This window comes from Oncorhynchus nerka, linkage group LG20 (genome assembly GCF_034236695.1).
Source record: "Oncorhynchus nerka isolate Pitt River linkage group LG20, Oner_Uvic_2.0, whole genome shotgun sequence".
Classification (NCBI taxonomy): Eukaryota; Metazoa; Chordata; class Actinopteri; order Salmoniformes; family Salmonidae; genus Oncorhynchus; species Oncorhynchus nerka.
The window spans coordinates 44,042,926-44,067,459 of NC_088415.1; the positions used below are offsets into that span (position 1 = coordinate 44,042,926).

At 41.4% G+C, this 24,534-nt stretch overlaps 2 protein-coding genes across 5 annotated transcripts; both read left to right on the top strand.

The window, feature by feature from the left end:
• The first annotated feature begins 630 nt into the window (after positions 1-630).
• ppardb (peroxisome proliferator-activated receptor delta b) lies at positions 631-16,488 on the top strand. Its single transcript, XM_029622812.2, has 8 exons — positions 631-1,112; positions 3,567-4,019; positions 4,233-4,384; positions 5,224-5,362; positions 7,150-7,352; positions 8,985-9,191; positions 13,124-13,367; positions 13,708-16,488. Exons 2-8 carry the CDS (start codon positions 3,641-3,643, stop codon positions 13,953-13,955), a joined length of 1,572 nt encoding a protein of 523 aa, XP_029478672.1. The 5' UTR covers positions 631-1,112; positions 3,567-3,640; the 3' UTR covers positions 13,956-16,488.
• Positions 16,489-18,218: 1,730 nt separating this feature from the next.
• On the top strand, positions 18,219-23,966 carry mkrn4 (makorin, ring finger protein, 4). 4 transcript variants are annotated; one of them, XM_029622810.2, is made up of 8 exons: positions 18,219-18,350; positions 19,219-19,353; positions 19,461-19,744; positions 21,439-21,575; positions 21,931-22,190; positions 22,304-22,411; positions 22,607-22,727; positions 22,865-23,966. In XM_029622810.2, exons 1-8 carry the CDS (start codon positions 18,298-18,300, stop codon positions 23,012-23,014), a joined length of 1,248 nt encoding a protein of 415 aa, XP_029478670.1. In that variant the 5' UTR covers positions 18,219-18,297; the 3' UTR covers positions 23,015-23,966. The 4 variants fall into 4 exon arrangements, with proteins under 4 accessions (XP_029478670.1, XP_029478668.1, XP_029478669.1 ...); XM_029622808.2 differs by lacking the exon at positions 18,219-18,350 and adding an exon at positions 18,651-18,755; XM_029622809.2 differs by lacking the exon at positions 18,219-18,350 and adding an exon at positions 18,651-18,755 and having other exon boundaries at positions 21,934-22,190.
• The last annotated feature ends 568 nt before the right edge of the window (positions 23,967-24,534 follow it).

Consider the following 24,534-nt stretch of genomic DNA (forward strand, 5'->3'; position numbering starts at 1 on the left):
CACTGTAATAGCTACTGTAAATCGGACAGTTCAGTTAGATTAACAAGAATTGAAGCTTTCTGCCCATATAAGACATGTCTATGTCCTGGAAAGTTCGCTGTTACTTACATCAAGTACATGCTAATCACATTAGCACCCGTTAGCTCAACCATCCTAGTCATGGTCTTGCACATGGCTCACTCATTTTGCACTTGACACCAATCTTCTACAACACCCCATCTGAAAAAAAGCCATCTTCCACAAATTCAAATCTCCGCTTTCCTGATTCTCTTCAATCTTTTTTCCTCTTCTCCCAACATTGCTTGCGGCCTGGCCTGTCCTCCACAGTGACCACCGGTGTTCAACCTTCCAAAGTAATCCCATGTCACCCCTCTATTTTTTCACTAGCATTGACTTTGCTGATAAATATTTTGTTTAGGTAAAATGTACTTGATATGATTGTAATGTGTTGTCTCACCTGGCTATCTTAAAAGTAATGCACTAACTGTAGGTCTGCTAAATTACTCAAATGTAAAATGAGGGGAACTCAGGGTAGTCACTAGTTACCACAGCCACAAAGTCATAAACCCCGCCTATTTCTAACATTTATATTCTTAAAATTTGATTTTAAACCTAACCATAACCACACTGCTAATCTAATGCTAACCAAACCCTTAAATGAAGACTCAAAAGCACATTTTTATTTTCATTAATTTTTACGATATAGCCAATTTTGCCTTTGTGATTCTGTAACGTGAACTAATGGAAGCAGGCACTCAGAGGGCAACAGCAGTGCGCAGGAGAAGGTTGACTGAGTGAGGTGTAATGATTCACACTGGGCTAACAGTAGTTAGCAAGAGCTCACTGAAAAGTTTGATACAAAATGTACTTTAACCAGCCAGCTACCAGACACGGAGACTGTACTGCAAGCATACAGGACAGACTATTTAACAGTATTGACAGATGAATTGGGATTTGTTTTTACAAGTTCAGAGCTAGCTAACGTAAGCTAGCTAGCGTTAGCTAGCTGCTAGCAAACAACACCTCACAGCCAGCGAATCTAATCAAGTGCTAATGGACACGTTTTGGTAACTTCACCGGTACACATTCTTTGGAAAACACCATTGAGAAAGGTAAGAATGGACTTACGGTTAGCTGCCATACTAGGCTAGCTAGTTAGCTATATTCACCAAGACAAGAACAAGAACAGTTCAATTTATTCACTAGCTTGTCTTCTGCCTCTGGTCTGTACTCGGGAACTATCAGACATTGTTTATTTAGGATTGCTTTCACGTCACTATAGTTAAGTCTATAGATTTCTTTCAATTCATGTTGGCATTGTCTGTCAATGTGATTTTTGAATGCATGTTTTGGTATATGGAATATGGATTCAATCAAATTACCAGTCATGATTTGAACAAAAGTCTCATGATAAGCTTATATTGCTGACCTTATGAGCCTACTTGACATCAAAGCAACATTTGGTGTTGGAAGAGGCTGTATTGGGAAGAGGATTCATCAGAGATGTTTGTGATGTACTCACTCGTAAACACTTTTTTGTGTCATGTATACTTATATTGTGCTATTTTCGACCCTGTCTGTGCCAATCAATGGTGCCAAGCCCTTTAGAATGACTCACTCAAAGCCCAGCAGCAGATTTTCTAAGAACTAGCATGACAGGTTATTAGCTAGGTGACAAGTCTGAACGAGTGTTTGAACAGTAATTTCCTACAGTTTTTGTCTGTACTAGACTTGTTCTATTGAGTAATAGCCTAGAATTGGTATTATTGCTGCTCCAGTAGGTTCTGTTGCTTGCATTTTCAATCTCCTGAAACATGCATGTGATGCACAATATGTAAACAATAGCTGAATGTTACCAAAAGTAGAGGATCTAAGCAAGTTAAATCGCAATCAGCTGTGAAATTTGCCAGCAGATAGTGTGGGGCAACATTTGGTCTGTGGTTCGGTTAAGCTCGGCCATATCGTGCAAGTGTTTGTCATGTATTGAAAAAAAGAAACCGGAATTTATTTATTTTTATTTATCCGTTATTTTACCAGTTAAGTTGACTGAGAACATGTTCTCATTTACAGCAACGACCTGGGGAATAGTTAGAGGAGAGGAGGGGGTTGAATGAGCCAATCATAAAAATACAAAAGCTTTACAGACTAGAGGTCGACCAATTACGTTTTTTTTTAAAAAGCCGATACCGATTAATCGGCCATTTTTAAAATATTTTTTATTTGTAATAATGACAATTACAACAATACTGAATGAACACTTATTTTAACTTAATATAATACATCAATAAAATAAATTTAGCCTCAAATAAAATGAAACATGTTCAATTTGGTTTAAATAATGCAAAAACAGTGTTGGAGAAGAAAGTAAAAGTGCAATATGTGCATGTAAAAAAGGCTAACGTTTAAGTTCCTTGCTCAGAACATGAGAACATATGAAAGCTAGTGGTTCCTTTTAACAGTAGTCTACATTATTCCCAGGTAAGAAGTTTTAGGTTGTAGTTATTATAGGACAATTTCTCTCTATACGATTTGTATTTCATATACCTTTGGCTATTGGATGTTCTTATAGGCACCTTATAGTATTGCCAGTGTAACAGTATAGCTTCCGTCCCTCTCCTCACCCCTACCTGGGCTCGAACCAGGAACACATTGACAACAGCCACCCTCGAAGCAGCGTTACCCATCGCTCCACTAAAGTCGCGGCCCTCGCAGAGCAAGGGGAACAACACTTCCAAGTCTCAGAGCGAGTGACGTTTGAAACGCTATTAGCGCGCACCCCGCTAACTAGCTAGCCATTTCACATCGGTTACACCAGCCTAATCTCTGGAGTTGATAGGCTTGAAGTCATAAACATCTCAATGCTTGAAGCACAGCAATGAGCTGCTGGCAAAACGCACAAAAGTGCTGTGTGAATGAAAGCGTACGAGCCCGCTGGTGCCTACCATCGCTCAGTCAGACTGCTCTATCAAATCATAAACTTAATTATAACATAATAACACACAGAAATACGAGCCTTAGGTCATTAATATGGTCGGATCCGGGAACTATCATCTCGAAAACAATTAATCGGTCGACCTCTAATACACAATATCGTTGAAATTAAGTTTGTTCAACATTCTGACTTGTAATGGGACTGTTTGGGAATGCCGAGCCTACATGTTAGAGACGAGAGTGTACGTATTTTACTCTTGGATACTTAGAGGCTAAGGTTGGTTATGAGACTAATGTTTGATTGCTGCACTAGCAGAGACATTTGAGCTCACTCTTGCTCTCTCACCCTCTCTCTAATCCTACAACAAAGAACCCCAATAACTAGGTCATGTTCATTAGGCACCAAAACAGAAGAAAACAGTCTGAAACAGGGAGGGCCTACCAGGACTTGTCCAATAAGTATTGCACATTTTTTGTTTCAAATGTTTAGCTACAGTTTGCCATAATAACTCTACCTGGGTTTCCTTTTGATATGAACCTAGTGATCCATTCAGTCATATGTCAAGTATATAGAGACATAGATAGATATGTCTTTAAATGTTGTTGCATAATTACGCTGTTCCTTACCTTAACAGGGGAGACCATGTCAGCAACATCATGACAGACAGGGAAGAGGCGCTTTAGCACCCTGACCACAAGGTAAGGAGCCATGGATTTGTTACAGCAGCTACCTTCCCCTGAGCACCTTGAACAGGTGAATGGGGAGACTAGGACAGGCCCGCAGCCCCTATGTGGCCCAAACTCTCCACATCCCCTGGACACGGCAGCTGATGATATATGGACTGCAAGGGACGTGGAGGCAGTGGCCCCTGACTTTGGAGGGTTGACGGACCTGCAGGAGCTGGGGGTTGAGGAGGGTGAAGGCAGTGGGGCGGAGAGGCCGAGGTCCCCCATCTCGAGGGTATCATGGAATGGGACTGGCAGCCAACAGAATGGAGAGAAGGGAGGAGGGGAAGAGGAGGGACTGGAGAAGGACAAGACTAGATACAGCAGACAAGACAGTCCTGCTGCTGATAACAACTATACAGGTAAAAGAGAGTAAATGAAGTACATGTCATTGTTTATATTTGAAATAATACGCTAAGTGGGATGTGATATGCTTCACTGTAATATTTTGGACTTATAGTGAATACATCAGCAGACCAGAGCATATGGGTATGGCCTGGTCCCAGATCAGTTTGAGCTGGTAATACGAGTCTCTCGTACGACAATCAGATGGGTGTTGTCTCTCTGTGTGCCAGACCTGTCTCACACGTCGTCTCCCTCGCTGTCGGAGCAGCTGCGTCTGGGACGGGATGAGGCCACAGGGCCTGGTATCAACGTGGAGTGTAGGATCTGTGCTGACAAAGCTTCAGGGTTCCACTACGGTGTGCATGCCTGCGAGGGCTGCAAGGTGAGAGATTTCACAAGTCTAACAATGGGGCTTAATAATCAGAAAACAAATGTGCTTAATGTTCTTGGGTCTTAAATCCTGGAGGTTTTGTCATGGCTGCTAACAGCCTCAACCTGACCCGAGCTTAGCTTGAGTTTAGTTTGTGTCCTATGTTGCAGCATTCCAGTCCGGTAGCCCTTTCCTGCAGTCAAATGACCAAGTGGCCTCATGGGTGGAATGTTATTTATATATTTTTTTAAACATTATTTTAAATAACCCGTCAATCCGGTCTTCCAATGTCCAACAGCTTTGTTTTATTTCAGTTTTCTGTGCTGTATATAAAGTGTAATATTGGGATGCACACTTAATATTGAATACATTTCAACTACACAGTGGGGCAAAAAAGTATTTAGTCAGCCACCAATTGTGCAAGTTCTCCCACTTAAAAAGATGAGAGGCCTGTAATTTTCATCATAGGTACACTTCAACTATGACAGACAAAATTAGAAAAAAATATCCAGAAAATCACATTGTAGGATTTTTAATGAATTTATTTGCAAATGATGGTGGAAAATAAGTATTTCATCTTTTTAAGTGGGGGAACTTGCACAATTGGTGGCTGACTAAATACTGTTTTGCCCCACTGTATACTTTTAGTAGATTTGTTTGACTACAACTCTGTGTGACCCTAATTTAGCCCACTGCAGTAAAATGTTATTAACCTGCAACTCAAGTTCAATGGCCATAATGTGTGACTTGTGGTGAATGCAGTGTTATATCTGTATTTCCTGTAATGCCTTCAATTGTAAATAAACTGAACTCGCTTGCTCCCTCTCCCCTGTGCGTATCAATTGGTCTAGGGCTTCTTCCGGCGGACCATTCGGATGAAGCTGGAGTACGAGCGCTGTGAGAGAGCCTGTAAGATCCTGAAAAAGAACCGTAATAAGTGCCAGTATTGCCGCTTCCAGAAGTGCCTGGCCCTGGGCATGTCCCATGACGGTGAGAGGAGACCGTTAATGGGTCTTTCAGGGTCTGGAAATACTTGGTCCTTTTACAGATTAAGGGCCAGTATCGTAGATGCAGATAAAGCCCTGGACTGAATGGAGGATCTTAATCTGTGTTTTGAAAACTGTCCCTAAGAACTACTGATAATGTGTTTCAATATTAACAATATTAATTTATGAAACTCTTGAACCTCATTTTGGTGGGGCTATACAGTGCATTTGAAAAGTACAACCTTATTCTAAAATATATATATATTTTTTAATACACCATAATGACAAAGAAAAACATGTTTTTTTGAAATGTATTAAAAATAAAAACTATCACATTTACATAGTATTCAGACCCTTTACTCAGTACTTTGTTGAAGCAACTTTGGCAGCGATTAGCCTCGAGTGTTCTTGGGTATGATGCTACAAGCTAGGCACACCAGCATTTGGGGAGGTTTTCCCATTCTCTGCAGATCCTCAAGGTTTGTCAGGTTGGATGGGGAGCTTCAGAGCACAGCTATTTTTATGTCTCTCTAGAGATGATTGATCGGGTTTAAGTCCGGCCTCTGGCTGGGCCACTCAAGGTCATTCAGAGACTTGTCCCGAACCCACTCCTGCGTTGTTTTGGCTGTGTGCTTAGGGTCATTGTCCTTTTGGAAGGTGAACCTTCACCCCCAGTCTGAGGTCCTCAGCGCTCTGGAGCAGGTTTTCATCAATGATTTCTCTGTACTTTGCTTCACTAATCTCTCCCTCGATCCTGACTAGTCTCCCAGTCCCTGCCGCTAAAGAACATCCCCACAGCATGATGTTGCCACCACCATGCTTCACCGTAGGGATGGTCCCAGGTTTCTAACGGATGTGATGCTTGGCATTCTGTTCAGTCTTGATTTTATATGACCAAATAATCTTGTTACTCATGGTCTGAGAGTCCTTTAGGTACCTTTTGGCTAACTCCAAGCTGGCTGTCATTTGCCTTCTACCGAGGAGTGGCTTCCGTCTGACCACTACCATAAAGGCCTGATTGGTGATGGTTGTTCTTCTGGAAGGTTCTCCCATCTCCACAGAGGAACTGTCAGAGTAACCACCGGGTTCTTGGTCACCTCCCTGACTAATGCCCTTCTCCCCCGATTGCTCAGTTTGGCCGGGCGTCCGGCTCTAGGAAGAGTCTCGGTGGTTCCAAACTTCTTCCATTTAAGAATGATGGAGGCCACTGTGTTCTTGGGGACCTTCAATGCTGCAGAAATGTTTTTGTACCCTTCCCCAGATCTGTGCCTCAACACAATCCTGTGTCGGAGCTCTACGGACAACTCCTTTGACCTCATGGCTTGGTTTTTGCGCTGACATGCACTGTCAGCTATGGGACCTTTATATAGACAGGTGTGTGCCTTTTCCAAATCATGTCCAATCAATTAAATTTACTACAGGTGGACTCCAATCAATTTGTAGAAACATCTCAAGGATGATCATTGGAAACAAGATGCACCTGAACTCTTATTTATAGTCTCATAGCAAAGGGTCTGAATACTTATGCCATGACATATTTCTAAAAACCTGTTTTTGCTTTGTCATTATGGGGTATTGTGTGTAGATTGAGGAAAACAATACATTTAATTTTAGAATAACAAAATGTGGGAAAAGTCAAGGGGTCTGAATACTTTCCAAATGCACTGTACAGCTTTCGATGCTAATGCTACTGTCTACCCAGTGATCTAATATGGCTGTATGCATGATGCTAAACTGTCTTTGTCTGTTTCACCTTCAATGCTAACACTACTCTGCCTGTTCGCCCGGCAGCGATCCGGTATGGGCGTATGCCGGGGGCTGAGAAGAAGAAGCTAGTGGCTGGCCTGCTAGCAGAGGAGCTGGACTCCCACCACCTTGGTGGCTCAGACCTCAAGACCCTGGCTAAACAGGTGTACCAAGCCTACCTGAAGAACCTCATTATGACCAAGAAGAAAGCCCGCAGCATCCTCACCGGCAAGACCAGCTGCACATCGGTACGCTCACTCTTATGTAAATATACACTGAGTGTGAACATTAGGAACACCTCTTTCTGTTACAGACTGACCAGGTGAATGCCATGATGACTTATTGATGTCACCTGTTAAATCCACTTTAATCAGTGTAGATGAAGGGGAGGAGACAGGTCAAAGGTGTGGTGCCAGGCGCACCTGTTTGAGTGTGTCAAGAACTGCAACGTTGTTGGATTTTTCACGCAAAAACAGTTTCCCGTGTGTATCAAGGATGGTCCATCACCCAAAGGACATCAAGCCATCTTGACAGAATTGTGGGAGTCAACATGGGCCAGTATCCCTGTGGAACGCTTTCGACACCTTGTAGAGTCCATGCCCGACATTTTAAGGCTGTTTTGAGGGCAAAAGGAGGGTGCAACTGAATATTAGGAAGGTGTAACTAATATTTTGTACACTCAGTGTTGATGCCCTTGATTAAGATTAGCAAAAAATACTATAAAATAAATAATACAAATACTGAGCTATATTGTATGCTCCAAAACATTTGGAAATTAGATTATTTTATACTAATACAATTGCTCAGTAAAAAAAAAAAAAGAAGGGTGGTGGTAAAAATGATTGGCGGGTGCCTATAATTTTGACCACCATCCTTTTTTTCGCCTCCCCTGGCGAGGGTAATGACAGGATTTTTCTATAATGTTTTTATGAGATTGGAGAACACATTGCGAGAGATCTTAGACCATTCCTCCATACAGAATATTTCCAGATCCTTGATATCCTTCGTCTGCACTTATGGACTGTCCTCTTCAATTCAAACCACAGGTTTTTAATGGGTCCAAAGTCCAAAGACTGAGATGGCCATTGCCAAATTATGATTTTGTGGTCAATTAATCATTTCTTTGTGGATTTTGATGTGTGCTTGGGGTTACTGTCTTGCTGGAAGATCCACTTCCAGCAAGCTCAGAGGGGAAAGATTCTGTATGGAGGAATGGTCTAAGATCTCTCCCAATGTGTTCTCCAATCTCATAAAACATAATAGAAAAGGGCTCAGTGTCATTATCCTCACAAGGGTAGGGTGATAGAGTACTGAAAAATGGTGCCAATCATTTTAACCCTTATCTTTTGGGGTATTTTTATTTTTAGTATAAAATAATATATGCACGTAATGTAGCTGCATTTGTATTATTTATTTTATACAGTCTTTTTTGCTAATCTTTATCAACGGTGCCAATAATTTTGGACCTGACAGTGCATGGGTATTGGTTACACCTCTGGTTAAAACCTTTAGAACACACTCTCTGAGTTTGATAATGAGGATGACTTTTCTGGTTGCACCAAGGTAGGATACGCCTTCCAAGCTGAACCAATGATGTTTATGGTCATAACTCACAACAACCCATCTGAACTTGGATGAGGGGCAAGGCTTTTCTGGTTGCACCAATGTAGACGCATATTACTAGTAACCTCCTCATAGAAAGAAAGATTTAGTGGCTGATTATTTGTAGAGCTCTTTAGTTTTTAATTAGCCTCTTATCAATATGTTTTTCGTAATGAGTTTTAACTTGTCATTAACAATTACATATAGTTCGTTTTTTTAAAGAAAAGGAAGACCAGACTGTTAAAAGATGAATGCTTTCTCTTTCTCTCCCCCGGCAGCCATTTGTGATCCATGATGTGGACACCCTGTGGCAAGCAGAGAGTGGTCTAGTGTGGAACCAGTTAATCCCGGGCGCGCCCCTCACAAAAGAGATAGGGGTACACGTGTTTTACCGCTGTCAGTGCACCACGGTGGAGACGGTACGAGAGCTAACTGAGTTCGCCAAGAACATCCCAGGGTTTGTGGATCTCTTCCTCAACGACCAGGTATGGCATGGACCACAGTCTTCTCAACAGAGCTTGCTAACGCTTGTCTTTTTTCTTTTTTTTAAGGGGTGGATCAGCTTTAATATTGTGGATAGATTCTTGCTTCCATCAATGTAATTGTCTGCATTTCCAATCCCCCATATATTTTTGGGGTAAATATATACGCCTGAAGGTACCACTTTCATCTGTACAAACAATAGTACACAAGTATAAACACCATGAGACCACGCAGCCGTCATGCCACTCAGGAAGGAGACGCGTTCTGTCTCCTAGAGATGAACATACTGTGGTGCGAAATGTGCAAATCAAATCAACAACAGTAAAGGACCTTGTGGAGATGCTGGAGGAAACTGGTACAAAAGTGTATATATCCACAGTAAAACGAGTCCTATATCGACATAACCTGTAAGGCCGCTCAGCAAGGACAAAGCCACTGCTCCAAAACCGCCATAATAAATCCAGACTACGGTTTGCAACTGCACATGGTGGACAAAGATTGTAATTTTTGGAGAAATGTCCTCTGGTCTGATGAAATGAAAATATAACTGTTTGGCCATAATGACATAACCATCGTTATGTTTGGAGGAAAAAGGGGGAGGCTTGCAAGCCGAAGAACACCATCCCAACCATGAAGTACAGGGTGGCAGCATCATTTTGTGGGGGTGCTTTGCTGCAGGAGGGACTGGTGCACTTCACAAAATAGATGGCATCATGAGATAGGAAAATTATGTGGATATATTGAAGCAACATCTCAAGACATCAGTCAGGAAGTTAAAGCTTGGTCGCAAATGGGTCTTCCAAATGGACAATGACCCCAAGCATACTTTCAAAGTTGTGGCAAAATGGCTTCAGGACAACAAAGTTAAGGTATTGGAGTGGCCATCACAAACCCTGACCTCAAACCTGTAGAAAATGTGTGGGCAGAACTGAAAAAGCATGTGCGAGCAAGGAGGCCTTCAAACCTGACTCAGTTACACCAGCTCTGTCAGGATGAATGGGCCAAAATTCACCCAACTTATTGTGGGAGGCTTGTGGAAGGCTACTCGAAACATTTGACCCAAGTTAAACAATTTAAAGGCAATGCTACCAAATACTTATTGAGTGTATGTAAACTTCGGACGCACTGGGAATGTGCTGAAAGAAATAAAAGCTGAAATAAGTCATTCTCTCTACTATTATTCTGACATTTCACATTCTTAAAATAAAGTGGTGTTCCTAACTGACCCAAGGCGGGGAATTTTTACTAGGATTAAATGTCAGGAATTGTGAAAAACTGAGTTTAAATGTATTTGTGTAAGGTGTATGTAAACATCCGACTTCAACTGTACATACATACAAATTATGCTTTACAGCGAAAACAATACAAGCGTTTGTAAGTTCATCGATATACTAACAAAACATTATGTACACCTAGCGGCAGGTAACTTGGTCACGAAAATCAGAAAAGCAATCAAATTAATAGTTTACCTTTGATGATCTTCAGATGTTTTCACTCACGAGACTCCCAGTTAGACAGCAAATGTTCCTTTTGTTCCATAAAGATATTTTTTATATCCAAATAACTCCGTTAGTTTGATGCGTTATGCCCAGGAATCCACCGGAAATAGCGGTCAGGACAACGCAGACAAAAATTCCAAATAATATCCATAATATCAACAGAAACATGGCAAACGTTTTTTTATAATCAATCCTCAAGGTGTTTTTCAAATATCTATTCGATAATATATCAACCGGGACAGTTGGCTTTTCACTAGGACCGGGAGGAAAAATGGCTACCTCTCTGTTTTGCGCAATAATTGGTTGCAAGAATTTTGTATCATTTAAATGGGAAAATTTGAAGTTTTGAATCCGGCGTTGTTTTGCGTTATCAATTCAAAAACCATGTGCCATGGCACATCACAAATCTCTTCCCAACTATTTTGCAATTTATTTGGCACAGCTGTCAATTTTTTGGTCCTTAAATGAAATTGGTGTATGTGTTTATTTGTCACAATTTTCTTTAACCATTTATGGTCTTTAATGCAGGGCTGACAGACAAGTTCCTTACTTTTTCCCCCTTCCATTTGCCTCTTCCATTTTTATGGTAATGCTGCGATTAGTTGGTTGTAATTTTGGGTAGAGCAGAAATTTCCATATTTCTGTGTTAGCTGCACGTGTGACAACTCCACCAGTCGTATTTATGATATCATTTACAAAAATGATACCTTTTTGTTTTTAGATCATTTATTTATTTTGGAATTTGTATACCGAGTATGTCCACATCCCTGTCAGACTGTTTTATTGGTAAACTACACGGTAATGTAGAAGCTGATTTTTTTGTATTTATTTTAGTGACCCAATACGTAATATTTACTTATCATAATTTGGTTTTAATCCAGAGAAATTAGCAGAAGTATCCAGAACCTCTATGAGGCTGTGGAGGGATCCAAATTGTGGATTTGAAAGAAAACAACATGAATCATCAGCGTACAATGACAACTTTGTTTTTAAGCCTCGGATTTCTAATTCCTTAATATTATTGTTGGATCTAATTTTGACAGCTAATTTCGATGGCAATAATAAATAGATATGCCGATAGTGGACAACCTTGTTTTACTCCTCTTGGCAGTTTAAAACTTTCTGAGATGTAGCCATTATTTACTATTTTGTACCTAGGGTTATGAAACGTAACTTTAACACATTTTATAAGAGATTCTCCAAAATTGAAATATTATAGGCATTTTATATATAAACTCCAGTCATACTTTATCAAAATCAGCTATGAAAACCAGTTCTGGTTTCCCTGATATTTCATGTGTTTCCAGCACTTGTCTTATGTTATCTCCAATGTATTGTCCATGTAAAAAAACCTGTCTGACTAGGATGAATAATATCTGACGAAACCTTTTTTAATTCTCTGCGCCAAGCATTTAGCTAAAAAAATTGCATCACAACTCTGAAGTGTAAGAGGCCTCCAATTTTTTTAAATGGACTGGATCTTTATATATACAATTTGGATCCTGTTTTAGTAATAATGAAATCAGACCTTGTTGTGTGTCTGATAATCTACCGTTTATATAGGAGTTGTTAAAACATGCTAATAATGGTCCTCTGAGTATATCTGGTCCTCTGGAGTTTTCCCAGCCATAAAGCTTTAATTGCATCAAGAAGTTCCTTCTCTAATTTGGCCTTCACATGAGTCTTTCTGTACAGATGTTCATTTTAAATTATTAATTGGGGGAAAAATATTATAATTAGCTTCGGTTAGTGGAGATGGAGGAGACTGAAATGAAAACATTCTTGAAGTACTTCCTCTTTCAAAATATCATTCGGTGAATCATGCGTGACTCCACTTGTAAGAAGTTTCCATTTTAAAAAATGGTAGCATTTCTATGTTGAAGATTTTTTTAAATATCATTTGGTGTATTTTTTCCCCATATTCTATCCAGTTCGCTCTATTTTTATAATATATTACACTGGATCTTTCTTGAATAAGTTCCTCCAGTTCTTTTTGTTTTTCCTCTCATTTACTCTGTGCCTCTGGTACAGTTTTTATTGCTATCTATCTGTACTGTTAGTCCTTCAATTACCTTTTGTTAATATGGACTCTTGATCTAAATTGCTTTTGTTGTATAGATGAGTACTGAATTGCATGGCCTCTAAAGGCACATTTTAAAAGTGTCCCATACAAAAAGGGGATATGTTGTACCTATGTTATGTCGGAGGGAAAAACTTAAAAAAGCAACCTTGTCTTTTCACTTATTGATTGTCAACTTAATTTCTTGTCACACTCAGTGAAATGTACTGACAGTAATGTAGAAATATCTCCCATAGTTATACCATGAAATCATCATGCATTTTCTTTTGTCAACTGTTCAAACTGCTGTTAATGGCACTTTTACTTTGGTGTTGAATTCTATTTTCTCTCCTATTTACCTGCCTGCTTCCATCAGGTGACACTACTGAAGTATGGCGTCCACGAGGCCATCTTTGCCATGCTGCCCTCCCTCATGAACAAAGATGGCCTCCTGGTGGCCAACGGGAAGGGCTTTGTGACCCGGGAGTTCCTGAGGAGCCTCCGTAAACCCTTCAGTGAGATCATGGAGCCCAAGTTTGAGTTTGCTGTGAAGTTCAATGCTCTGGAGCTGGATGATAGTGACCTGGCTCTGTTTGTGGCCATTATCATCCTGTGTGGAGGTATGGGATACTTTTGTACTAGTAGTATCACAGTAACTCTGACATTAGTACTGTTCTCCTCAAATAACCCTGGCTCTAATGTTGTTCGTAGCTGCTATTATCCTGTCTGGAGTTGAGGGGGAGCTCTTTCTCAATTCATCTTTCCCTCGATTCCTGGTATCCTCTCTCCTCACCTCTTTCGCAAAATACATTGGAGAATAAGATATGGTCCAATATGGTTGAGAAGGTGAGGGGATAGGATGCGTGAAGTCACGGAAAGCTTTTAGTGAGGTTGTGCTGTGAGTTGGCAGCTCTGTCACGTCTGTGGTCTACCCATCTACTATTCTCGATCTATCTGCAGACCGCCCAGGGCTAATGAACGTGAAGCAGGTCGAACAGAGTCAGGACGGTATTCTCCAGGCCTTGGACCAGCACCTGCAGGCCAACCACCAGGACTCCCTCTACCTCTTCCCCAAGCTGCTGAACAAGATGGCCGACCTCAGACAGCTTGTCACAGAGAACGCCTTGCTGGTGCAGAAGATCAAGAAGACAGAGTCGGAGACCTCTCTGCACCCTCTACTACAGGAGATCTATAAGGACATGTACTGACTGTACTAAACCAGACTGAACATGTACTGACTGGGCTAAACCAGACTGAACTGAACTGGACTGGAACTTTTGCTAGTGCAGGATTTCTACAAGGACATGTACTCGTCTCCTCAAAAGTAGTGCACAACATAGGGAATAGGTTTTCATTTCAGACACACCCCTAGTCTGAGATCTCATTGCTCCCGCTACTGCAGGAGCTCAACAAGAACATGACTGGACACAGTGGTCTAAACCGGACCAACTCGGACTAGACTTTGTTGCATCTGCTCCTACAGGAATTGGACTAAACCAGATTTAACAGGATCGGACCGTACCTTGCTGCACTCTCTACTGTAGGAGATCTATAAAGACATTCATGTACTAGTCCTCCTCATAAGCAAAGCCACACTGTTCAATTCAATACTTTATTGTCCCCTTAGAGCAAACCCTGTCTTAGCAAATAGTGTCCCCTTAGAGCAAATACTGACTGTTGTTGACAGCAATATGTTTACATAATGATGTTATGTGTATATTAATGTACAATACCAATCAATTGTTTGGACACACCTACTCATTCCAGGGTTTTTCTTTATTTTTACTATTTTCTATATTGTAGAATAATAGTTTAGACATCAAAACTATGAAATAACATACATGGAATCATGTAGTAACCAAAAAAGTGTTAATCAAATCAAAATATGTTTTAAATTTGAGATTCTTCAAAGTAGCCACCCTTTGACAGCGTTGCACACTCTTGGCATTCTCTCAAACAGCTTCATGAGGTAGTCACCTGGAATACATTGCAATTAACAGGCGTGCCTTGTTAAAAGTTAATTTGTGGATTTCTTTCCTTAATGTGTTTTAGCTAATCAGTTGTGTTGTGACAAAGTAGGAGTGGCAAGAACAGCTCAAATAAGCGAAACAACAGTCCATCATTACTTTAAGACATGAAGGTCAGTCAATCTGGAAAATTTCAAGAGCTTTGAATGTTTCTTCAAGTGCAGTCGCAAGTGCTATGATGAAACTGGTTCTCATGAGGACCGCCACAGGAAAGGAAGACCCAGAGTTACCTCTGCTGCAGAGGAGAAGTTCATTAGAGTTAACTGCACCTCAGATTGCAGACCAAATAAATGCTTAACAGAGTTCAAGTAACAGACACATCTCAACATCAACTGTTCAGACTACGTGAATCAGGCCTTCATGGCCGAATTGCTGCAAAGAAACCACTACTAAAGGATACCAATAAGAAGATACTTTCTTGGGGCAAGAACACGAGCAATGGACATTAGACCGGTGGAAATCTGTCCTTTTGGTTCCAAACGCCATGTCTTTGTGAGACGCGGAGTAGGTGAACGGATGAGCTCTGCATGTGTGGTTCCAACCGTGAAGCATGGAGGAGGAGGTGTGAGGGTGCTTTGCTGGTGACGCTCAGTGATTTATTTAGAATTCAGGGCCCACTTAACCAGCATGGCAACCGAAGCATTCTGCAGTGATACGCCATCCCATCTGGTTTGGGCTTAGTGGGACTATAATTTGTTTTCAACAGGACAATGACCCAAAACACACCTCCAGGCTGTGTAAGGGCTATTTGACCTAGAAGGAGAGTGATGGAGTGCTACATCAGATGACCTGGCCTCCACAGTCCCCCGACCTCAACCAAATTGAGATGGTTTGGGATGAGATGGATCGCAGAGTGTAGGAAAAGCAGCCAACAAGTGCTCAGCATATGTGGAAACTCCTTCAAGACTGTTGGAAAAGCATTCCTCACGAAGCTGGTTGAGATAATGCCAAGAGTACAAAGCTGTCATCATAGCAAACGGTGGCTACTTTGAAGAATATCAAATATTATTTGATTTATCGTTTCATACACTACACTTTTTTTGGTTACTACATGATTCCATGTGTTATTTCATAGTTTTGATATATTCACTATTATTCTACAATGTAGAAAATAGTACAATTAAAGAAAAATCCATGAATGAGTAGGTGCTGCTGTAGGGATTTCGCTAATGGAGGTAACACTAACACTAATAGAGGTACGAGACCAATTATGTAGACCTCTTCTTCCAGAGTAATGTTGTGAATGGGTACTACTACCCTAATTGAGTCTGTTGCCAAAACCTGGCAAACCTTTTTTTAACAGGTTTCACTTCACATTATGAGTAAAATTTTGTCGTCTCATGAATGCATTTGGAGGTTTGCTGTTAAGGAAATTGTTTATTCAGGTTACAAAGTATTTATAAGTTCTAAAGAGACTATATAGAAGTTTCTTAACAACATGGTGCAGGTCAAAAGGAAAACGGGATGGTGCAGGTCAAAAGGAAAACAGGAAATGGATGTTAATCAATATGGATAGTGTTACAGTTCGAAAAACAAGTTATTAACATAAACTTGAGCCTCTACCTTTCCTTGGTTATACTGTATTCAACTGAATATTTAACATTTTCATACTTCTCTCAGAATCGTTTCATACACTACTGGTACTGTTAGCAGTAGAGCAATTGTTTTAGGGAATTTAATTGTAGTTAGGGAATAAAAAAAAGTTAATGAATAATGTTCACCAGAATAATGGTGGTAATTTTGTTAGATTGTACAGATGTGTGCTCTTTGGTTTATCCAAGGTACCTAAGTGGTGAGTTGTAATGTTATAATATACCTGGGTACACAAATTATAAATGTATAGATAATTATGACAACTAATGACACAAAGTCTTACGTAAGTTTTTAAGGCTGTCATCTTTCAGTGATCATCGGTTATGGACAGGTACCACTGTGAAATGTGATTACCCCCAACATGTTTTCTAAAATACTGAAGTAATATTTTCTAGATGAGTTTGGCCTTTTACTTTGAGAGGTGTGATTCTGTATCTAATCTAGATGGATGGAGAACCAGCAAAGGACCAGTCCTTAAACCTTAGTGTATTACTTACGTTACTGGTACATGTAATGTAGTGGTGCCTGCCTATCTTACCACGACTCAGGACAGACAACGTGGCTGCTTTGTGGATTAAAGATATGTCTGGCATAATACATTTGAATAATGAGAGATGAAAAAGACCAAAATCACACCTTTGAACTCTGCATCCACTCAGGACTATAATGTACAACACTGAACAAACTACTTCTTCAAGGATTTTATGTATTCTATCTATAATTTCATTATTGTTTCTAGGTCTGCACTCTCTGGGGTTGGGACTTTAATAAATGCAAAATAGCAAATAAAAAGTGTTTTATGTAAAGTTGTAGAACTCAACTACCTCATGAAATTGGTGACACCTATGAACGCTCTGCATACTGGAAGTACATTGTACATAAAGTGAGACTAAAATGTTTTCCAATTGCAGTATATGTAGCTATTGTATATAGTATGTATTCACAAAATTACCCCCAAAAGCAAGTTTGTAAGTTTTATCAGTCTATTATATGGGAGTGTCCTTTTGTGGGGCCAAATTTTGTTAGAGGCACATGAGATAAATTGGGAACAATAGAATATTCTTTCTCCAGTTGAAACAGTTTTTCAAGATATCAGAATGGCAAAAACTCTGTGAAGGCATCTGTTATTTTTGTGACTTCGCCCAAATAATGAACAGATACAAGTTGCAGCACTTTAATAGTTTTTGTACATGATTGTCACAATTTTTGTATTTAATATGTATTTGATATACTGCTTTTTATTACAAAGGTAATCTCAAAGACTAGTACATTCCAGTAAATTATCATATGCAATATTTTAATGAGACATTTACAGTTATTGATACATTTATGCTTAATTAGGGTGGTGTTCCTATTGGTCGGATGTGGTGTTTGATCATGGCTTTTCAATGTGCGGATTCGATTATGCTGAGCTACAGGGTGCCGGTCTATTACCCGTGACGTGAACGGGCAAAAGCTGTGAGGAAGGAACGCTATTCTCAAATCGATCAGTGATCTGCGCTGCTTGGTCATGTCAACAAGGGAGCATGGCGCATCGTCCAGGACCATACCTCTCTTTTCCATTTAAAATGTGTTTGCAGTTTCAAACTAGTTTTCATCGGGAAGGCAGATACATATTTTGAAAAGCTATCGATGTTGCATATGAAAACAGAATCGTACTCATTACTCACGTACGAATTTACGTCACTTTTGTTTTGAGCCGACTTCGCAGTGGACTTTGAACGGGGCACCTGGCTCACGACATGAAGCTGCCCGATTCCTTCTTCCGGTGCAAAACACGTCTACCCGGGCCAGATTAATCGAACCCCCCATTGGTTCCTTTCCTAATTGGATAGATGGGAAAGTAACGCCCACTTTCTATTTTGCTGAAAAGTTTATAGCTAGTGTTTTTGAGGGGGGGTAATAACAGCAACAAGACGCAGGCCACAAAATGGAGTCAGATATAGGGCAATCTTCGCATTTTCGTAGTGGTGTGACTTGTAGGTATGCATCCCAAAATTAACTTGTTTCATATGGCCTTGAATGCGATTTGTTTGAAAGAACTGTGTGACTAAATGCAATTCATTTGTTCAGTACTTGGCCTACAATTCATCTTCCTCTGAAAATGTTCTGCTGCACAGGGCACTTTTTTTGTCGTTGGCTGCTGCACATGTCTTGACTATTGTTTGCCGGCTTGTTATATTTGAATAACATGAACAAAAGTGAAGTTGTGGTGGAGCACGAGGCATGGTGTATGTGACGTAGTATGTTAACCGCTTGTGTGCCATTTGCTGTAGTCTGGTCTTGAAAAACAAAGACTACTTTTATTTGACAAGCAATAATGGAACAATATGGGTTTCCGTACCATGACTCTTATGAACGTCCTTCAATTAATAGAAGGATTTGCAGGTATGTTTTTTTTTGGTTTGAGAACTGGGTCGGGTTTCGCAAACACAGCCCATCTATTCTGATTTTTTTTTGTTTAGTCTACGATTAACCTAACGCGCACTAGGCGTGTCTTGATCTGTTGCAATGATGTTTACATCCGGTTGTAGCGCACACAAGTTCTTGTACGACTAAAGCATAATGACTCTGTTAAGAGCAGTTATTGATTTGACGTTAATTGGAAATTGTTATAACTACACTTTTGATGTCGTTGCTATGGACTTCAATTGCCTCTCGTTGCTAACTAGCTAGCTAACGCGTAACTAACATGTTCGGTTAAAAGGGTTCGAACCCCGGTCACTACACACCCACATCGAGAAGAGCATGAGCTTGTCTTGCAGTCTTGACAGGTTATTTCTTTTTTTTTTTGTATGCCGAGTCTCAAATCAACAGTGAATGTGATGGTTCCATGACATCTGTTTTACAGGCAATTCTTGAACGGTTCATGCAGATTCGGTTCGCGCTGTCATTATCTACACGAGTTGCCATCAGTGTTGCCGCCGACATCCCAAATATGCAGGTACTTCCAGAAAGGTGGATGCTGGTTTGGAGATGGCTGCAGGTGAGACATTAAATTCATAATGACCTGACTTACTAATCAGACTACCTTATAAACCTTTACACTACCTACTTTCTGAGTCATTTAATTATGTTTTGCCTATTCTACAGATATCTCCACGTCACTGCTCCTGAGGCAGCCAGCGCGGGGTTGAGTAGGAGGGGTTCAGCACCTGTGGTTCACACCCCGTGGGTTGGCCATGCACTACCAGAACGTAGAGGATCAGAGCCATCTCTACTGCAGGCACAGGGCTTCTACAGCCAAGGACGTCGGGGCGCAGAGTCCATGCAGACCTATGTAGCACACCTCCAGCACAACTTTGGCCGCCAGAACACTGATATCACAGAAGAGGATGTAGCCGAAGGTTCATCGCAAACTTCACCGCACCGAAGGGGTATGACTTCAATTGGTCCCCTTAGCTTGGTTTTACCCTGGTATCGGGGTATACTGTTGACCTGGTTCCTGAACTGTTTGTCCAGTCTTGCCAACTCAAATGTTTGGCATTACAATGACCGTAGGGGTTAGCAAGGTTGCTCAAATTGATCTGGGACTAGGATGCTGTATTGTAGTACTGTACAGAGGAATTTGACTGTGTATGTAAACTCTGCAAAAAAGAAACGTCAACTGCGTTTATTTTCAGCAAACTTAACATGTCTAAATATTTGTATGAACATAACAGGATTCAACAACGGACATAAACTGAACAAGTTCCACAGACATGTGACTAACAGAACTTGAATAATGTGTACCTGAACAAAGGAGGGGTCCAAATTAACACTCAGTATCTGGTGTGGCCACCAGCACTGCAGTACTTAATGCTGCATCTCCTCCTCATGGACTGCACCAGATTTGCCAGTTCTTGCTGTGAGATGGTACCCCACTCTTCCACCGAGGCACCTGCAAGTTCCCCCCAGAAATGTCCGGGAAAGGCCCTAGCCCCCACCCTCCGATCCAACAGGTCCCAGACATGCTCAATGGGATTGAGATCCGGGCTCTTCGCTGGCCATGACAGGACACTGACATTCCTGTCTTGCAGGAAATCACTCACAGAACGAGCATTATGGCTGGTGGCATTGTCATGTTAGGATGAGCCTGCATGAAGGGTACCACATGAGGGAGGAGGATGTCTTCCCTGTAAAGCACAGTGTTGAGATTGCATGCAATGACAGCCTCAATCCGATGGTGCTGTGACACACCACCCCAGACAATGACGTTCCCTCCACCTCCAAATCGTTCCCGCTTTAGAGAACAGGCCTCGGAATAATGCTCATTCCTTCGACAATAAACGCAAATCTGACCATCACCCCCGGTGAGACACAACCGCGACTCATCAGTTTTTGCCAGTCCTGTCTGGTCCAGCGACAGGTTTGTGCCCATAGGCGACGTTGTTTCTGGTGAGGACCTGCCATACAACGGACCCACCAGCCCTCAGTCCAGCCTCTCAGCCTATTGCGGACAGTCTGATCACTGATGGAGGGATTGTGTGTTCCTGGTGTGACTCGGGCAGTTGTTGTTGCCGACATCCTGTACTTGTCCCGCAGGTGTGATGTTTGGCTGTACCGAACTTGTGCAGGTGTTACACGTGGTCTGCCACTGAGGACGATCAGCTGCCCGTCCTGTTTCCCTGTAGCGCTGTCTTAGGTGTCTCACAGTACGGACATTGCAATTTATTGCTCTGGCCACATCTGCAGTCCTCATCTACAGTCCTCATCTGCAGTCCTCATGCCTCCTTGCAGCATGCCTAAGGCACATTCACGCAGATGAGCAGGGACCCTGGGCATCTTTCTTTTGGTGTTTTTCAGAGTTAGTAAGAAAGGCCTCTTTAGTGTCCTACGTTTTCATAACTGTGACCTTAATTGCCTACCTTCTATAAGCTGTTAGTGTCTTGACGACCATTCTACAGGTGCATGTTCATTCGTTTATGGTTCATTGAACAAGCATGGGAAACCCTTTAAAATGAAGCTCTGTGAAGTTATTTTGATTTTTACAAATTATCTTTGAAAGACAGGGTCCTGGAAAAGGGACGTTTCTTGTTTTGTTGAGTTTCTGTGTTACAACCAAGTACTACTAATGTCCCTTTATTTGCAGCGGAGTCATCACATGCTCATGTCCCAGAGCCCCAAGCTTCAGTCCAACAGTGTCCTGAGACATCGGCCCAAACTACAGTTCCATCCAGCACACTGTCGGCTCAAGCAGGCGAATGGAGGCCTCTAGTCAATCAGCAGGTTTGTCATTGTTATGGAAATTAGGTTACTTTCTCTGCTACCTCAAGGATTTTTTTTTTAATGCAATCTCAAAGTCGAGATGTAGAATATACCCAGATAGCACATGGAAATATTTAGTATTTGTTCTTTGTTTAAGGGTTTCAAGTTTGTCCTAGATGCTTGTGCCACAGCTTGAAAGGTCACCGCTGCTGAATTGGATAATTTTCGGTGGCGCATTTGGTTAATATATTGTCAAGCAGAGCGACCATGTGTCCTGTGCCTCGCCAACACACAAGTTCACCTACTGGTTAGGATGTTGAGCGTGGGAAGTAATACTGCTAAGCAGCACAATGAAGCCTGTTACATTTGTTGTTAGCAGGAGCCTTCCTCCCTGGAGGTAGCAGCAGAGCATGGTGCCTCCTCTGCCACTGCTGCCTTCCAGACGGCCCAGGAGAATACGGAATCCTTCAACCAAAGTAAAGATGTGACCTGTGGCATCTGCATGGAGACTGTGTACGAGAAGACCAGTGCTGAGGATAGGCGCTTTGGCATCCTGCCCAACTGCAGCCATCCTTTCTGCCTGAGCTGCATTGTCACCTGGAGGAAAACTAAAAACTTCCATGAAGAAGTTATAAAGTAAGATGACAGGGCAGCATAGTTTGGCAGTATTTATTTTAAAAAAAGAAGTTCTGTTTATTTTATTTTTTTACTTGCCTGGAAGGGCTAAACATTTGTTTTCTTTCCCAAAGGAGCTGCCCACAGTGCAGAGTGAAGTCCGCGTTTTACGTCCCTAACAAGTACTGGGTGGAGGGACAACCAAAGGAAACCCTTATCCGTAACTTCAAAGCGAAATGCAGGTTAGCTTTTGTCATTCTGTCTAGAATGATCAAATAGTGCTCTTTCTGGGATATTGGCTTTAAAGGAATGTGTTTCTTCCTGATTAATCAAGGATTCCTGCTATTCCTCCATTCATGTTATTGAAATGCCCCTGTCCCCTAGCCAAAATTCTGATTCTGTCCTGGTCACATCCCTGTTTGTTTGTTTTTTTCCAGTAAAAGAAGATGTAGTTTCTTCATGCGTCATGGATGCTGTCCCTTCAAGACTGAGTGTCTCTATTGGCATGACCTGCCTCATGGCTACCGACCACCTCGCCGACGCAGATCAGCACATTCTGTAAATATTTGGCATCGCTTTTGCTTCACACACATTTTAACATAGATACATGTAAACGGGAACAGACATTTGATATTGTGACCACTCAATGCATATCTAAATTGCAGATTTTTTTTTTCTTTTCTCTTTTCCAATAGCACCATGCGATGAGTCTTGATGACTTGGGCAGCCTACAACTTCTTGACTATGTCATTGCTATGACTCTGCTGGATGACTTGCTGGATGATGAGGATGACGATGAGTTTCCCTTGTACCTGAGTGAATATGACGATTATGACCTATTCTGAGCACCCTGCTCCAAGGATTTGGTATGCAATGGTTGGCTAGGTCATCTACTCTAACCCAATTAAAGAAGACTGCCATTTATTCACTCACTGTCTCTCAGAACTGAAGTCCCTATATATGCTGCATATATCTGCTTTCCTGGTGGGCAAAGTAATTGTTTGAGGTATACGCCCAGCACTTGCAGACCTGTTGCTTGAAGAACTGTACCGAAGGCTAGGATTACCACTGGTTCGCTTACTAGGATTGTTAAGCCTCCCACACTTGATATGAACAGTCCTAACAAACCGCTAACCTTTTTGTTGGATCCAGGGCTGGTTGTTAGACAGGAAGATTGGTTCTTCTCTTGCTGTTGATGGCGTTGGTTCATTGCAAGTAGAGGCTGGGTTAATTGATTAGTTGGTCAATTGATGTGGTGCTCTGCTTTGGATTGCCCTCTGTTCCATTGGTTGGTCCTGTTTAAAAAACTTAAAGAAGTGTTACTTGCCATTTTGCACCATTTAGAAAGTGAGATTTATTTTTTAGAATGTGTAGTTTATATATTTTATATCTGAATTGGAAGTATACTTTGCCTTGACCTAAGATATGGCGAATACTCCTATAGCATCATACAAATCTTGCCATTCCTCCGGGCAATACATTGCCCTGCCCTGCTATTTGTCACCTGTCTGCTATACTTGAGTGGAGTCTGCTGAGGAGAGGACTGCTCATGATAATGTGCGGGAATGGTATCAAACATATGAAAACCATGTTTTTGATACCATTCCATTTTAGCCATTATGAGCCATTCTCCCCTCAGCAGTCTCCACTGTACTTGAGATGCTTTACTGTACTGTTGACAGGGCATGACACTCCTGTTGACATGCTGATTGAAGACTCTAATGTCTGATTTTTATTACTTCTAACCTGTTTGTATTTGCACGCACAGAAAAGAGAATAAAACATAGTTTCACAGTTTGCCTGTTTTTATTACTTGATTTTGCTCATTCAGTCTAACCTGCTTCGGGGAATGGCCGTGTCTAACCTGCTTCGGGGTTTGATGACTACCACTGTATACTGTTTTGCCTTTAGTATGAATGTTGAACACACACACCAGTAACCAAATTTGACTTGAAGCCAATAAAGTTTGTTTACACAAGCAGCCCAAATTTGATGTTTTGACCGCTCTGGTTTTGAAAAGATGTGAATTGGTAAAAACATCCCTATTGGGCTGCCTGTCTAAATACAGCCATTGCTGGCTTCATGTCACACTTGGTCATTGGGTTGATTGTTTTAACCTTTTCATACTAAAGCCACAATCCTATAGTGGTTGTCATCAAAACAGCTTGGTGTTGATGATTTGCACGTTTTCAAGTGTTTTGTATTGCGAAAGAGTGAATCACTTCTAATACAGTTAAATTGTTCTGTAGCTCCAGCCAGCAAGGGTTTGATGGATTCTCTCGGTTGTTGCTCTCTTCATGGGGGGCTACCAGTGCCCTCCAGGCTCTGTGGGTGTTCCGGCGACGGTCAGACCTGGACCTCTGCA